The sequence below is a fragment of the Cryptotermes secundus genome, unplaced genomic scaffold (assembly GCF_002891405.2).
Source record: "Cryptotermes secundus unplaced genomic scaffold, Csec_1.0 scaffold183, whole genome shotgun sequence".
NCBI lineage: Eukaryota > Metazoa > Arthropoda > Insecta > Blattodea > Kalotermitidae > Cryptotermes > Cryptotermes secundus.
In genome coordinates, this window is record NW_019729899.1 from 1,101,986 (window position 1) to 1,119,560 (window position 17,575).

Consider the following 17,575-nt stretch of genomic DNA (forward strand, 5'->3'; position numbering starts at 1 on the left):
TGCATTTTGTTATTTTTATTTTTAATTGGACTTAATGGATTTCTTGTGAGATGTTACGCCGTATAGTCTGGTACAAAGTTACTGACTTTCCGAACGAAAGTATTGCTTTCTCTCTTCATAAGGGAAAAGAAGCAACAAGCAGAGATACTATGCTTATTGTTCCTTCGGCTTGCTCATAAAACCCTGAAGATGGAGGCAATAACTTCCTCCAAAATTCCTGTAGACGTCCACTAGACTTCATGGCGTCACGCCCGAGATGGGAATACTCTTCATGCCCTTATGGATGCCATAACCACCAGAGGAGCTGCTGGTGATGACGACGGCGAACATGTGGGACCGATGGTAGGGGTGAGGAACTGGGGGATGATTGAAATATTGGGGGTTGTGTGATGGTGCGAAAGAGATAAGGGCTCAACAGACCCTTATTATCCATTACGGAAGATTGAATATAAATTGCTTACGTAGCGCACACCAACAATTGGTTTTGTTATAAAATTCGTTAATTTGCCATCCGTACTTGGAACCTATGGGCGAAAATTAAATTCATAACTTAACTTTACCGTCAGTCCCACATACCTTGATGAAACTCATCGCATTTCCATTAATTGGTGGAAAAAATTTTGATGCTGAATTACTTCAAAGTTGGCGGCGCCATATCTCAAGCGGTTAGTTGCTGGCTTCCCACTGCGGCGGCTCGGGTTCGATCCTGGTTCTGGTCAAGTGGGATTTGTGGTGGACAAAATGGCGCTGGGGCGGGTTTTCTCCGAGTACTTCAGTTTCCCCTGCCAATCTTCATTCCACCAATTTCTCCATCATCATGATCACCCGGGGCAGGTTACAGTAGGCCAATGAGTGGCCGCCGTGTCGAGTGGACCCAGTTGGATTGCAGAGTTTCTGACTCATGCCATCACAAATCCCACTTGACCAGACCCGGGATCGAACCCGCGGTGGGAAGCCAGCGACTAACCGCTTGAGCCATGGCGCGTCCATCAGTCTGTAGGGTATCCACTGCAGTGACTGATCCCTTGCTGCTCCAGTTGCACTCTTATGAGGACCAAAGAACATGCTGCTTAACGCGTATCTTCATGAGTGTAAAGAAAGGAACGGCTAGCAGTTTTGAGGGTTATTATGCACAAGGGACACGGAATGAACACAATGGCTTATTTACCTCTGGAGCTACTGGACGGATTTCAATGTCATTTTGTACTGAGGGGTCTGCACTAAAACTATGAGGTGAACGTACTTGTAATTTTGGCTTGTGTAAGTTTCTTTTCGTTAAGAAGGACTTCATTGAAAATTTATCATGATTTACTTCAGCACTGTAGACCAGTAAGCCAACATATTCACGAATCGCGGTTTACATTCCCTATAAAACGGACTATACTTTGTAAGATGAGGCACCGACTAAATAATTAACATTAATAATTCTATATCTATTGCGCTGACCACGTGTTACCCTCTATCCGCTAAAGTTGGCACTAACTTCGTCTACAAACGGCGGTCGCTCGGTCGGTATAGTTCGCTTGCGGACTAAAATCACGGAGTTCTTTTAATTTACTACCTCTACATCACGAGCCTCCAATAACAGTTTTTATATATACACAAAATATAGAATACTCCAATTTGACCGTGGGAACACAACAAAATGACAAGAACCAACGACTGACTCGATGATGTAAAGCAGCACTCGAAGAATTTTATGCTCATTTTGTACTATAAATTTTGTTTTATATAATCTAATTTATTGTATTTTTACGCCAAGTATTTTAATATAATTAATATTATTGTATCCAATTTTATTACTACTGCAGTTCAGTGGTGTATATATGTTGGCCAAGTATTTGCCTGATAGTGGCTTTTAATAGCCGAAACATGTAGCAGAGCCAAACTAGGCACTGATCTTGATATAGTTGTGTTGGGGCGGTTTTAATAAAGGAATTCTACATGATATAGATGCTTTATTAAAGAATACAATTCTGATTTGAAATATTTTACGTGTTGAATACAGTATTGGCCCGAATACAAAGAGCGCTTCTGTCCTTCAAATACTGCTTCTCAGAATAGAGGAACCATCATATTTTTGGATCCACGAAGTAAATTGTAATGTACGTATAAATTTTTTTTTTCTGTGGCGCTACAGTCCCAATTTGGGCCTAGGCCTACCTCCATGAAACTCTCCGTTTCACTTCGGTTTACTAGATCTTAAACATGCGGTAGGACTCCTTGGGCGAGTGATCAGCTCGTCGCAAGACCTCTACCTGTAGACAAACACAAAAAACGCACACAAACATCCATGTCCTGAGTGGGATTCGAACCCACGATCCCGGCTTCCGAGCGAGTGAAGACAGTGCATGCCTTAGACCGCTCGGCTACCGTGACCGGCAATGTACGTATAAATATATATATGTAAACATGAAGAAGTTGATTATGAGGAGTTTAATTGCTAATTATAATGATACTAAATTCTTTTAATTAAATATTTTTTCTGATTTTCTCACAGGAGAAAAAAGGGGTGACCTTATGTTTGGTCTCGTACAGTATTCAATGACATTCAACGAGAAATGTGTTGTGAGTTTTAAATGCATTTTACAAAGATTAGTTTTGCAAATGTGTGTTTGTATCTGCAATATGCAAAAAGTAAGTAACTAAAGCTGTCCCTGTACCAGGCCGTGAAGGCCCATAGGGCTGTGAGACGTTGAGGGTCCCACACTATCTAGACAATCGGCTCAAAGATGGCGGTAAGTTTGTGAGCCTTACGCGTCGGCCGCGCTTTACTCTCCAGGAATATTATTTTTAATTAATTCCTGGTACTCATTTCTGTTAGAGGCTGAGTAAACCCCAGGGCCTAGTGCGGCTGGAAGGATTTTGTCAACTGAAAAAATCCAATGACCTCATCGGGACTTGAACCTGCGACCTTCCGGTTTGTATAATAATTAATTCGGAATCGAATTCTGAGTATATCGTACTAGTATCATTCTGGACTTGAACGAGATTTGAATCCCGGTAGGGGCAGAAATTATTCTTAACTAAACACAGGAACAACTTTACCTTGTGGGTCCGGGCGATCTTCATTGGTACACCGGTTAGGCTACGGGCTGGACGGCCGAGGAGTGGGAGCTCGGTTCCAGGTAGGGGCAAGAGATTTTCCCATCTTCACAGAGTCTAGGCCGGTTCTGGGTTCCACCCAAAGCCCTAGCCAATGCTGCCAGGCCGTGAAATGACAATTCATCTACAACTACTGCCAAGGGCAAGAATGCTCATCAATATCTTCATCATGTGATGTTTGCATAATTTCACCTGACATTTACAACTTTATCATTACCTTCACGAGGTCTGAAAATTGGGTTAACACTGGTGTAAACCGCTTCGTTTATTTCTGATTTACGTTTCGTGCTGGCGAGTCCGATTGGTAATGTAGACCGATGTAGCCTTGCAACTTGGCTGTGACACAGCGGACCCAAGAAAAGTGCGGCCTGCTCTTAGAAAGATTGGAGGCCACGTGACAAGTATGTGACACGTCACAATGATCGATAGCAACACTCCTCGCCTGGGATACGGCGCATGGAGCATCTGGGCCCGTACACCCAGCCAACACTTTCAAACTAATTTGTTCTCGAACACATCAGCACAGTAATTGCTTTCCGCCATTACCCGGGTCTGCGTTAAGCACCAATGTGACTGACTGACTGCCACGGCACGTGGGCTGAAGGGAAGAATCCGACAGATCTATGACACAGAGCAGATCTCGCACACTGATCGCATCGCATTATCGAGCGATAACTCGGGATTGGTACAGTAAATGGTTAGGCTGGCTTGTAAGTTGATTTGGCAGCTGTTTCTTACGTCCTTTGTTCGGGTGCATTGGTTGTTTCATATTGTGACGTGTATACCCATTGCTCGGAAGCGACTCGGTAAACATAATCCCGCGGAAGCAAACGCGCGGAACAATAGGACGTCCATTGTTAGGCAACGGATTACTAAACACGCCTCCTTAAAAATAGAGGCTCTGCTTTCTGCGTTGTTCGTGCAAAGTGGTTATAAATAAGGGTTCACTGATATATTGGGTTTTTGGACTTTATCCATCGTCCTGGTTTTTAAGATAACAAATAAAAACACGACATTTCGGAAACTGGATCTGTTTCCGTCCTCAGGTGAAGGAAGAGGGAAACACCTATTCTGTTGGGTCCGTTAGAAAGAGCTAGCCTCAATCACTGGACCAATCCTTCACCTGAGGACGGAAACAGATCTAGTTTCCGAAACGTCGTGTTTTTATTTGTTATCTTAAAAAACCAGGACGATGGATAAAGTCCAAAAACCCAATATATCAGTGTGTTATACACCATCGTCAGAATCCTATAGTAACTAATAAGGGTTCAGTTGAGAAGAGTTAGTATCCAGTGTGGAGGCGTGGTTGAAAATTCCCCTGTAGTCCCGCGAGTCGTAGAAGGCGAAGAAAAGGGAAGTCTCGAATCTGGCACCAGAGAGAGAAAACAGTTCTATTGTTGAAACGCGTTTACCGAAACATTGCATAACAACGGTCGCGGCGCGAACCACATAGAAAACAGTCTCTCTATTGTTGCGTAATCACTGGACCAGCGCATTGAGACTAGCTCTTTCTGAGGGACCCAACAGCCTAGGTGTCTTCCCTCACCTGAAGACGGAAACAGATCCAGTTTCCGAAACACTGTGTTTTTTTCTTAGTTGTTTAGAATCCGGACGATGGACAAAGTCCGAAACCCAGTATCTCTGTGTAAAAGTAAAATATCTGTGTCTTATGACAGGATAATGGATGGGATTGTTTTAATTCCTGTGATCTCAACAAGGCAAGAAGTTAGTCCGTAAAGTTGATGTTGCTGATAACAGATGTGAGGATAGGAAAGCAGCTCCATGCATTCTTGAAATCTGATTTATATCTTGTATTGAAACGAATTAGTATTTACTTCCGTATTCTGTAACTGGTCAGGTGACCAGGTCAGAAGTGAAGCTCACCACTTGAAGACCAAAATGTGATAATATGTCGCCCAATCAGAGCTGTCCTCCATCTCAGGGGGTGGTGATAATGGCCGTGGAGCAATGATGGAATGACATTTAGTAGGGGAAACCCGAAGAAACCGGATGAAAACCTTCTGAAGTGCCACTGAGCCCACTGAGATCCTCGTAAGAAGTCACCCGGAATTGAAGTCTGGATTCTGTGTTTAATCGTCCGAGCTCTCTCATACGGCCTTGTGTATTGTACTATTGTGCGGAAACGCCAGGAAATGACGCGAAACTCTTCAAAGAACAGATGTTCCTAAAAAACAGTGTGGTCAAGCAAAGTTCTTCGAGTGTGAATGTGACGTAATCGGGTGAGAAAGGTGTCGGTTCTTGTTACTCCTCCACAGACGCTACGCCACTAAAGTTTCCGATGCAAGAGTGACATAAAGCTACAGGCTTCCGGGCTCCTGATGCCGTAGAGTTACAGTTGCGCCAAGCACCGCTGTCGCTATGCATCATGGAGCTTTGAAATTCCTCTTTAATAGGAATGAAACAAATGACAACACAGTAATGTTTATTGGTTCGCTTAGTGTATTGTTAATAATGGCGTCGATTATGATCGGGCGGTTGAGGTGGATCAGAGAGTTTAATTTTATTGATACTAAATTAATTATTAGTGCAATTTCACACTAATAGAATGTAACGGAGAGAGATGGAAGACCTGCAAATCGAAACATCCTCTAAGGGAAAGTAACTACGGTCGTACTAGGTTTCTGAATGAATCCTTTTTCTTTTTCGGGATCTTCCTCTTCATCATCAGTCACTCAGGCTGCCTTAACACATCCTTGGCTTCATTAGTGTCTTTTATGACTAGGTAACTTTGCTGACTAGGATCCTTCTTGAGGAGCGAATAGTTCCTTAGCTAGGAAAGAAATCCTCCCCCTACATGAACATCGAAGGTGCCTTATTGTACCCAAAACAATCCAAGGTTGGACCTTATTTTGAACAAAATGAACACAAGACAAATTCTCAAAATCTATATATTTAAGATCCACTTCAATATTATCATCTTATCTATAAGTTCACTCCCCCATATATCTTCATATCTTAGTGCGTAATTAGTTAAGCACAGAGATAATATTATTTTACTCTACATCTATGTACGAGTATATGTCTCTCAGATGTTTCCCTTCGCTTAGGGGTTAAAATATTCTGTGTAGTTTCATGCTGTGTGTGCCACGTGTACGGCCATCTTATCCCTCCAAATATCAGAGACGAAGTAACATTCAGTGAAGGGTACAAACTGTGGAGTTTCTGGCTAGCTGCTTTTATTCATTCTTCTGTTGCGTCGTCTCTCTTGGAATTAAATATCTCCCCATCGCCATGTTCTCAAGCACGCTCAATCTTTCTTCAACTCTCAGGCAAGATACCAAGTTTTATACACATGCAAAACAACGTCGAAAACTACAGGTTTGTATGTATCTAGATAAGATGTATGACACAAACTCCGTCCTAAGTGCAAGTTCCAAATTCTGTGCTCTAAATGTAAGAATAAAGAAACTTAACTGGATTTATAGCAACTCACAAATTGTTATCGTCAAACGGAAAAGTAAATATGGATACTTGTCGTCATGGGCTTATTTTTATTTTATATTTAGCAAATATGAACTTAACGAAACTTTGAATATTTTTGCGTACTAAATTTCACATTCTCATGTATGAAGTTCTTTCTAACACTGCGACTGTGTTAATTGTATGGATGTAGGAGGTAGGGGGGGGGCGGGTTGTCCACCAATAGCCTGATATCCGTACAGGGCTTAATAAAAATTTGTTGTTTTTTTTTCAGAATTTACCATTCGTATAGTAGGCTACACACACATACTCACGTACATACACGAACGTATAATTTTTATTCACTCGAAGTGAAATTATTACACAATTATGTCACTAACATCAACTAACCAACTAAACTGATTTCATCCATGGGACAGAGATCTCATTTAGAGGGTGATATTGTCTTGTTACTCAAGAAATTTCCACTCTTTGTAGAGGCCGGTATTTCATTACCGTTTCCAAAAGAACTCGCCATTAGCAGATAATCTAATTAAACCAGTCCACATCATTCTGTCCTATTTTATAAGATTATTTAGTTTTAATTTAATCCCTCAATTACGGCTGGACATTTCACGTGGTGTCTTCCATTCAGGGTTTCCGATTAAAACGCGCCATATTATTTTACTTTTTAAACTTCATGAATACATGATGGTGCTCCAAAATGGATGTTGCAAGTAGCACGCACCGTATGGTGTTTGTGCCACTCATGCTCTCTGTGTTCACTGTGTATATCTGAGGCGTCGTGATGGAGGGACGGAAACACACGAAATAATCGTGCTTATTAAAAGCGCCATGTCGCTTCGACTCAGGCCCGGAACCAGTCATGTCTGGTATAGCCTACTTGGCTACCCTACAAGTGGGTAATATTTTCCAGAACACTAGAGACCGCAGAGAGAGGGAAATAGAACGTGACAGTCCTCGCAACAAAATGGCAGCGAAATGCTTTACTAATGTGCTTTAAACTTCTCCTCAGCAGATCCATAGATTTCTTCTTTAATCAGAAAGGAAAAACTCTTTGATCTGCAGGGCTAAAGCTCACCCAACATGATTACAAGGAATGCACACAGAATTCAGAATAGAAACACTTGCGGCAAGTCAGAAAACTGTGAAGGATATTGGAGGATAATATTAGACATGATCTTAGAGAACGCGTTGCACTGATTCTGTTTGGGATCCATGTCTTATGGCAGGAGCTGCTATGGTAAAAGTAAAGGTAAAATTGTCCCTGTGCTTAACTAATTAAGCATTAAGCCATGAAGGCGTATGGGGAAGTAGATCTATAAATCCACATTTTCCTGATCTCGGCACTAGTTGATAATGAGTGGTCAGCTTCGCGTCCCGGCCGCTTTACCCCCGGGAAAGAGCACTCGGTACTCATTGGATAGGAGGTTGGGTGGAGCCCAGAGCCGGTCTGCACGACGTGGAGAAGAGAAAATTCTTGACCCTACTTGGACTCGAACTCCTACCCCTCGGTCGTCCAGTCAGTCGCTATATTGACTGCGCTATACCGGATCCGGGAGCTGTTATGAGTACACTTAAATATTTTACTCTTATTACTATATAGTTGTCAAGTTAATTTGTTAAAATACCCAATTAATCATCGATTATTTAACAAACGGTTAAAGTTACTATGTGGATCCAAGAAGATGAAATCATATTTAAATAAGAAATATTACGTAATGGGTAAGTAATTTATAAATTTACTCTTCGAATTATATTTAAAGGGTGGTTTAATTAAGAATAAATTTGTAAGATTTGAGGCTTTCACGGCGGTGACTATGAAGAAAACAGTCTTCTGGGATTTGGCACCGTGTATATGTGGTGTTAACCGACGTTTCGGAGGAACGTATCGCCTCCATCTTCAGGGTAGAAGAAAAAATATAAGAAATCTGCAAGCGAAGAGACCGTGAGAACCGGTAAAAGCAGACCAGTCTGCTTTTACCGGTTCTCACGGTCTCTCACACAACGAAATCTCGTCACAATTCCGCGGTTTGCTTGCTGTCGCAACCGCTGTCTTCGCTTCCTGCTGCTGTTGCTTGCCCACGAAAATTGAATAATAATGAGAGTTGACAATTTGTGCAAATAAATTCACGTTTCATTTTCCAGGTTTAAAAGGCTGGACGTTCGATACGGGTGAAGGTATAACCGGTCTAATTAGTTCACGTGAGAGGTGGAGGCAGCGGTACTCATGTGGACGGATCATGACGGGCTCCAGTCGGGCGCTTGTTTGTGTGTGGTCATAAATATAAAATTTTAAAAAGCGTTACTGTAAAATTCGGTCTAGAAAACCGAAATTAACGGCCTTGGGGATTCGTTGCGCTGACCATGCGACACCTATCCGCTAAAGTAGGCACTAATTTCGCCGACAAGCGGCGGTCGCTCGGTCGGTATAGTTCGCTTGCAGACTAAAACCACGGAGTTTGTTTTTTGTTTGTTTGCTACTGTAAACTTGTAGTACATACACATTAAAAATGTGCCATTTCTGTTAACGTGTTAAGACGTAGGCTATGTATCGTACAGAAGTCTGATGCAACATTATTACGTCTATTATTGGTCTTCAGAATTCACTCTTTGATGTTACGCTCATGAACTCAGTGGTAGGTTGAGTCTCGTAATATCTAAAAATTCCGTTTCTAGGTCACACGAGACACTCTGTATCTCCTTTATGAAAACAAATCGATTAATATTGTTCAGAAGAAAACAATTGTTATTTATTTTGAGACTGCCACAAAAATCTTAAGACTGAAAACTCAACACATCACAGGGTAAGGCTGTCTTTATGGCAACCTAGGTCCTGTATTAATATGATAGTTAAAGGTTTTCACGGAGATTACGCCCTGAAGATGGAACCAGCATGTTCCTCAGAAACGTTAGTGTCCACCTATCAGCCTACACTATGTTAAGGCCACAATTCGAACCTCCCTACATATTTACAGCAAATTTATATTCTGTTGATTCTTCTAAGCAAACGACGCTGCAACAGGAAATCCACAGTCTTCCTTTTGCTCTGCTTGTCGAACAGAACTTGTCAGTGATCACCAGGGCCCGGATTTTGATGACCTGAAAATATTTAAATTATGACCTATAAAATGACCGAAAAAATCCAGAAAAATGACCTAAAATATGACCCAAAAATGTAATATGCAGGGCCCGGATTTTGATGACCTGAAAATATCTAAAAATGACCTATAAAATGACCGAAAAAATCCAGAAAAAATGACCTAAAGGAGAGAAGACAGAACACTTCGCTTCCATATTATTCACATTTCAGAAAACATTTGAAGAAAAATTCCCTAAAATGGCCAAAAATGACAAGAAATGCCCTCAAAAGTAAAAAAAATTACCCCCAAAATGAAAAAATGACAAAAAATTTAGGTAATTTTTCTGGATATTTTCGGTCATTTTTTAAATATTTTCAGGTCATCAAAATCCGGGCCATGTTAATAAGAATGTAATTATGGTAAGATTTACATCGTTAATTAGATTAATTTGATGGCTACAGAACACAGATATCTGATTCATGGTCGTTAGAAGCTCAGGTTTTTATGTCGTCTTACTGTCGACCGCGGGACCGACGTTTGAGATGCACACAAAGGGAAACGTCACAGCCGGGCGTCGGGTCTAGCGTCGCATGTCATGTAACAGTAGCGCGGATCTATCAGGGGCGTGACGTCACTCATATTGAACCAATGACGATTCTCGTGTTTCTGGTCCAGAGAAAGAGGCTTGGATTGGTTGTCACGGCGACAGGGATGCTGTGTAGGGGGAGAGAGACAGAGAGAGACTGAGGGTAGCTCTGGTGAAAGCGAAAGAAAGAGATGGCAGAGGTGTTCCATCACACCACTGTGACTAGAAGCTCCGCCTTTTGTACCCCCCAAATGTGCCCTTCTTCCCTCTTCCCGACCCGTCTCCCTAGCCACTCCTCCCTCTCGCAAACTCTCACACCCTTCAACCCCCTAACCTAACATCAAAAACTAAACCCGTTCCTCTTTGCTTTTCCTCTTACACATCTCTCGCTTACTCTCGTTAACCACCCCCAAGCCACCCCCCTCTCGCTTGGCTTTTTCCTGATGCACCTCCTCATCGGGGATGCTGCACTGTGGAGAGACTCTCTCTGTGTTCTACTTCAGACTTGGCGTTATTGAATTAGGCTCATCATTTGATTTCCGCACAAGCTGTGAGCGAGTCGGCCGTGTTCTTGCGCTGCTGTCGGGGGGCAGGGTGCTAGCCATCCACACAGCGGCAGCATAAGCACATCAGCAGCAGTGACGGCGGCATCTGAAACCCTACCGCCGATATTATCCGTAATCGCCATAATTTGATATCACGGCTTTGATTCAATTATATTCGAAGGACCAGTAGCTATAACATCAGCAAGGCAAGAAAGAGCATCTTCTCTTCCTTTGCACTTGTCTTCATTCTGAAAGGGATTATTATTATTTCGTTTACAGTTTTAGATTAACTTAGACGAGTTCTTCTTTTTTAGTCGTTTCCTTTATTATTAATTTATTGCTTCTTGTGGTTCAGTAGAAGTTTAAGGGTAGGGGGAAGGAAGAAAAAGGATAAGTACAATGCGGTATCGCTCAACCCCCTTATCTAATACATATATTTCTTCACGCTGCGTCGATTTCGTTTTGTGAAGGATTCTTTTTCCAGGTTTTCCAAGTCTCATATCTCTGCTAAGTCGCAAAACGCTATTTGAATTTCCCTTGTCAAGGAACGAACCTTTCTAATGCACTTTCAATGGCTCTTTAAGAGCTCGAACTAATTATTTAACTATTATACTAGAAAGACATCTTTTATGGGTCAGAAGACGTGATTGGATTATTTTGCCTCAGGACCCGTTTGAACATTTTGTCCTATTTCACATTTTTATGGTAAGAAATTTGAATTAAATGTTGTCACGTGATGAGTGGATAATGGCCACACACTCAAGCCAATAGGCGCACTTGGAGTCGTGTCTGATGACAGTCATATGGTGTGATACGAAACGTAATTTTGGAACTCATCTATGTGTGTATCCATGTGAAACTTGTGGACAGATAAAGTGTATCAAGAAGCAGGTTACGATTTCTGAATGACAAGTGTTCGGAAATGCTGAACGGGAAACGACAAGTGACAGTAACCTTGAGATTCCATATCTAACTGTTATGTAAATATTGCTGCCAAATAATATGATTTATTCATCACAAAATGAATATATCAAATATTGATCCAGAGGAGATTTTGGATGTAAATTACTCAGTTGTGAAGTGAAAGTGTTTTTTCATCATACTCTTTAAATGTGAGAATTGTATTTCTTATCATCTGTGTGAAGGCATTGGCGGTGTGGAAGACTTAGTATGTACTATCTGTACTTACATATGACAGGAAGCATCCACTGACAATTGCACGAAACTGTCAAAGATACCACAGTTCATATCGCCACAAGCACTGATTCATATGTTTAGAGAATTAGGTAACATCGACAACTGTAAATTAGTGAAAATTGAAGACTGGCAACAATTTTAAAACCTAAGCTATTTCAAGTCAATATGTGAATTTACCGTGATATGATGTTCAACTTCTTGTAAATTAATCTACGAAATTAAATACAGGGTTTACAGTGAAAGAGCGTGCAACCGTCACTGTGACCATTGAGTGCTTCCGGGGAAGAAAGTTTGACAACGTGGCATATATGAAGCAGTTGTGAAGTTGTAAGGCAACAGAACTCGGAAGTTACCCACTGACTGACATCACAACTTCACATAGTTTGTGTTAGTTACTGAAACTTCAGCAATTGTGCTAAGTCTTGCGGCTAGAAGCTAATATCGAACCATCAACAGGAAGACCATGGACTACTCGTACCTGAACCAGGCCGGTTTCGACGCCTCCAGCTGCTCGCTGACTGCCGCAGCCGCTGCAGGGATGGACCCCACCGGCTTGGGCAACATGCCCTGTTCTTACGGAGACCTCACGTCATGCAGCCAGATGTCCCAGGCAGCCTACCGGTACACGGCCGCCGCTGCTTCCATGGCTAGGACCTACAATCCTGGTGCCGGTGTGACAGGAGGAGCCGCCACTGCTGGACACATGGCCGGCGTGGGACATCACCATCCGGGCGCCCCGGGTGCCCAGTGTGCTGTCATGGGCTCCAGACCTCATCACCAAGAGCACGTGCACCACAGGGCCCCCATGTTCCCATCGACGATGAACTTACAAAGTGAGTATATTGAATGTGATTATAATAAAAGTCTGTACTCAGAGCTGTCATATCAGTTTTATGTAGTTAATTCTTACTGATTTGAAAAATAATTCAAAATATTTTCAGAATACACTCTGTTAACAGTATGGCATTTTCATGTCGAGAAGAAAGAAGAGCTAAATAATTGCCCTTTATTCTCCAGAATGTTATCTGCATGTACATTAGGCTTAACTTCATGGATTGCCTAGCAGTTCCTGTGGGACTGTGACGTGTTAGTCGTTGTCGTCTGCTTGTACTTAACCTCTTAGTGCTCTATATAAAATGCAGGCCAGCACATAACTCTGGACAACACGCGTTTTTCAGTATATCAACAGTAGACGAACAGATGAATTCTGAAAATTGGTTACTTAATTTCAAACTGATGTCATTGCGTCATAATCACACAAAATTATCATTCACTTTCTAATCTATTTTTTAGAACTCTAGAAGAATTTTCGACCTCTCTGAAGAAGAATACTAATATAATTACGAAGCTTTAGAAGTGAGATGGTTCTGCTGGCTGATCATTTCTTTCGATTGCTACCAGCGTCGCTACCTGAAGCTGTAATATTTCAATAGAACGTAGTAAATTCATGAAGCTGAAATCTGTATTTGAATATCTGAATTTCACAGAAAATATCGAAGGTGTGCAATAACGCACATCACTGGAGCTGAGCCCTTCTTGAGAAGCCGCAAGTTGTGCAGCTACTCAAGAACTCCCCAGCATTTTATGGAACCAGAACGTTCATTACTGTGTTCACAAAAGCCCTCCACTGGTGCAATGATGCACGTAAATTTCGTAAACATGTCATTGTAGCAGTAATACGCACGTAGGACCTGTACGCTTACCTGAAGCGCAAATCACCATAAATTGCATAAACAGAGCGATCTACCTAAACATAGGCCGACTTTGCAGACGGATCTTATATGTAGTATAGAACAGACCCATTGTATATTTCCTTACATGTATATTCGAATAGGCTGAACTGAAGTGGAACATATTTCTTACCTCACATACAGGTACCAATTTATAATTTTGAAAATTATTTTGGGCTACGAATATGCTATAGATTCGATGAAGGAGTTAGCGTAATTACAGGTATTCCTGCTTATAAAAAAAAAGTAAAGCTATCCTTGTAGCAGGCCGTGAAGGCCGATAGGGTTGTGAGACGTTGAGGGTCCCACATTATCTAGACAATCGGCTCACAGATGGCGGTAAGGTTGTCAGCCTTATGCGCCGGCCGCGCTTTACTCCCCAGGTAAATTATTTAATTAATTCCTGGTACTCATTTCTGTTAGAGGCTGAGTCGACCCCAGGGCCATAATGCGGCTGGAAGGAATATATATTTCCTTTTAGTTGAGGAAACACTATAATTAATATCATAAAATGCTGTAACATAAATTAATTCGAAAGTTCTCTTTATGTTTGTTCCTTAATCGAGCTTGTCTAGTGAGGAGTGTTCCTTATTGTCTTGTTTTCATAGTTTGTCTACACTTGAACTCGTGCTCTTGTGGAAGGAGGCAAATCGCTTGACACTTTCACTGAAAATTATGTCGTGGATCAATCACACCTCAAGGGGTTGGATAGAAACCCGTGACTCTTCCTACTGTAACAAGTTTTGAAGCAAACCCTTTTTCATTATGTATTCACCAGTATATAGTCATTCTATTGTGCAGCTGCATACATTCCTTCTAGATGTGCTCTTTCTGTGGCTACGCAGAAGGAAACCAAAATTATGTTTATTTACTATAAATGACTCTACATTTTCACTGAAGCACAATACGACACAGGTGTAGGTGTAAGGGCAAATTTGCGTACATAGCCTACTAAGTGCATAATCACAAAACATGCTTAAATTATGTGATTGATAAATTACAGGTCTTTCTGTTCACCATAAATCCCATCTACTGTCCTGGGATTGAATTCGGTCCCCCGTGGCTCGACACATTTAATCATATGAGCGTTAGTAGGGTGTTGTAGAAAGCAAATTTGAGATTTTGAGAGGGGGCTAGTCAAATTTGGCAATATTTTGTGTACTTACGGGTTTTTACAATGACACTCCTCCAAGTTACTATGCAATTCGAGAGAAGCACCATTTTTTTCCTATACGTTTCTAACATATTAAAATATATACACTAAATTTAACATATTTTAATATTCATTAAATACTAGTCTTTCTTGCGACGCTGTATCTAGAGGTGGGACTCGTTTTTTGGAACTCTCAGCCAATCTGTTGCATTCTGAATCCCACAGAAAAAAGCGTGGCTGTGTATTAATACACGGGAACATTACACATAGTAGATTCTAAAGGGTTCTGACGGTGGCGGATGACACAGAATTACTGGGTTTTTGGACTTTTTCCCTCGTCCGTAATTCTAGGTATTAGAGGGCACTCTAGGTAATACCGGACACGACGCTTCGGAAACTAGATTTTTTTCCGTCTTCATGTGAGAAATTAAGACACCTACTCAGATGAGCCGCTTAGAAAGGCTAATCTCAGTCACTGGTCCAGTGAGAGCTCCNAGCGGCTCATCTGAGTAGGTGTCTTCTTTTCTCACCTGAAGACGGAAACAGATGTAGTTTCCGAGACGTCGTGTCCTCTATTACCTAGAATTCCGAACGATGGATAAAGTCTACAAACCCAGTATTCTCTGTATTACATATTGTGCATGGGAACGAAACTGAGCCCATGATGGTAATGTGAAAATAACAGTAACTAGTGACATTTACGCATTTGTCAATGTTATCTCGTATCTGAGAGCAAAATCGCTCACCCTCTGACGGTTGGGTCTGTAGTGGGACAAGTTCTGGGTGAAAGAATTGTATTTCTACCGCTTATTGGTGAACTAGACAGTGCCGATTATGGCGTTGCCTTACCAGTTGAGAAGGAAAGGGAAATTAGCCTCCTATGTAGACAATCACAGCAGAAAAAAAATCCTCTAGATAATAACAAGGCTTCGTGAATAGTGTTATTGTGACAAGTTTGGTATCCCTGTATACATGCATTCGATTGTTCAGAAACTTTCATATTATTGAAGTTTTTGACGAAATTTGTTTTTAACAATTGTCGGTTGAAATTTCAACGGAATTTAGGCTAGTAAGTTAATATGTGTTTTGTATTAAGAGACATATGAGTAGGCTGCATACATGTAGTCTTATAAAAGAAAATAAATTAATATGCTCTTATGAAAATTTATGCTGCTTAGTTCAAACTGTATTGTGAAATAGTAACAATAATATTCTACAATTATATTTATTTTCTGCATAAATATACAATCGTAACACATCTGAATACATACGAAAATACACTTTGGAAACATCCGTTTATTCTGCTTGATGTTTACTGACAGGAATATTTAATAATTATTATAACAACTTCATCGAATAGTCCTGATTAAATGTGGTGATAGCGGTAAGCAGGAACCGTTTCTTAATATGCATGAAATTTATAGTGAATTCATTTTAGCTGCAGAATTCTGCATTTTCTATTATTTTCTTATTAATTTGTGGTTTATTTAACGATGCTGTAAGAATGAATACCTCATACAGGCATGCCACACTGGACTGTATCGGAAAATAGTGAGTAGCCTAGTGGCGCTGGTTTTGGCGAAGTCTCGTAGCGACAACCAAATGAATTCTCTAAGTCACTGAAACATCGTTACTTTTACAAAACAGTAAACAGGGCCACTCAATTCCTAATATTAACCTACAAGCTTTGGAAGTATAGTATAAAAGGACATCAACTCCATCTGGTGAGATTCATAAATGTTCCTTCTCCTTTTTAATCACTTATCAGTACACTGGTGATGGTAATCCTTAATACCACTGCTAGTGTGACGGACCAGGATGAACGATATCAAATTTGGAAGTATAGCTGAAAAAAATTTAGTACATAACGTACAAGGTAATGAATTAAGGTATAAAGTTTATTAGAGAAGCCATTGCAATGTGATGTTGGGGTATAACTTAAATAGCTAATTAATTTTAGTACAGACCGGGTTGTTCTGGGCCTCATATCTACTTTACAGTCTAATTGTATCTTTCTCAAAAACGGCTCGCCCTGCAAGAAATTGACCTATAACGAAATATACAGGCCACACTATTATATCCAATGTTTATTTTATGTACCGTATTTACGCATGTATAGGCCGCAGCACAATTTTCAGACAGAAATTATAGAAAAAATAATTTTCTTGGAATATTATTTCAGGAGTAGAAATTATTCCGAAATTTGGCAACGTTTAACATTCCTAAGTTCGCAACTAGCGAAAATAACGGTACCGCTCGGAACAAAGGCATTGCGGGGGAGAGTTATAACCTTTTCGCCTTTACTTGACTTGCCTGGTTAGTTCTGAGTGAAACATGGGTCGAGTAAGAGCAGGTTATACGTCTAAATTTAAAATTCAAGTGGAGCGTTACGCACAAGAACACGGAAATCGAGCAGCAGGGAGAAAATTCGACGTTGACGAAAAAAATGTGTGTGTTTTCGAATATTTAGAATATAAGCCGCAGCCCAGTTTTCCTCTTGAATTTTTGGCAAAAAATGTGCGGCCTATACATGCGTAAATACGGTATTTTTACATATAGACTATATTTAACAAAACGTAGAAGACTTAGTTTAGACTTTATGACGTTATGTGCAATATTATATGCTTAACTCTGTATCAGTAATGAATCTGTATTTCGAGCAACAAAGGAAACCTGTATAAAGTTTCAGGTTTTCACGGCGGTGACAATGAAGAATGCTGTCTTCCAGGATGTGG

At 40.9% G+C, this 17,575-nt stretch overlaps 1 protein-coding gene across 1 annotated transcript in view; it reads left to right on the top strand.

Moving 5' to 3' along the window:
• Positions 1–12,420: 12,420 nt before the first annotated feature.
• Positions 12,421–17,575, top strand: part of LOC111865730 (paired mesoderm homeobox protein 2B) — a 96,231-nt gene continuing 91,076 nt past the window's right edge. The window contains exon 1 of the mRNA XM_023853979.1: positions 12,421–12,790. Within this exon, the coding sequence (XP_023709747.1) occupies positions 12,421–12,790 (370 nt within the window). The remainder of the gene's footprint in view (positions 12,791–17,575) is intronic.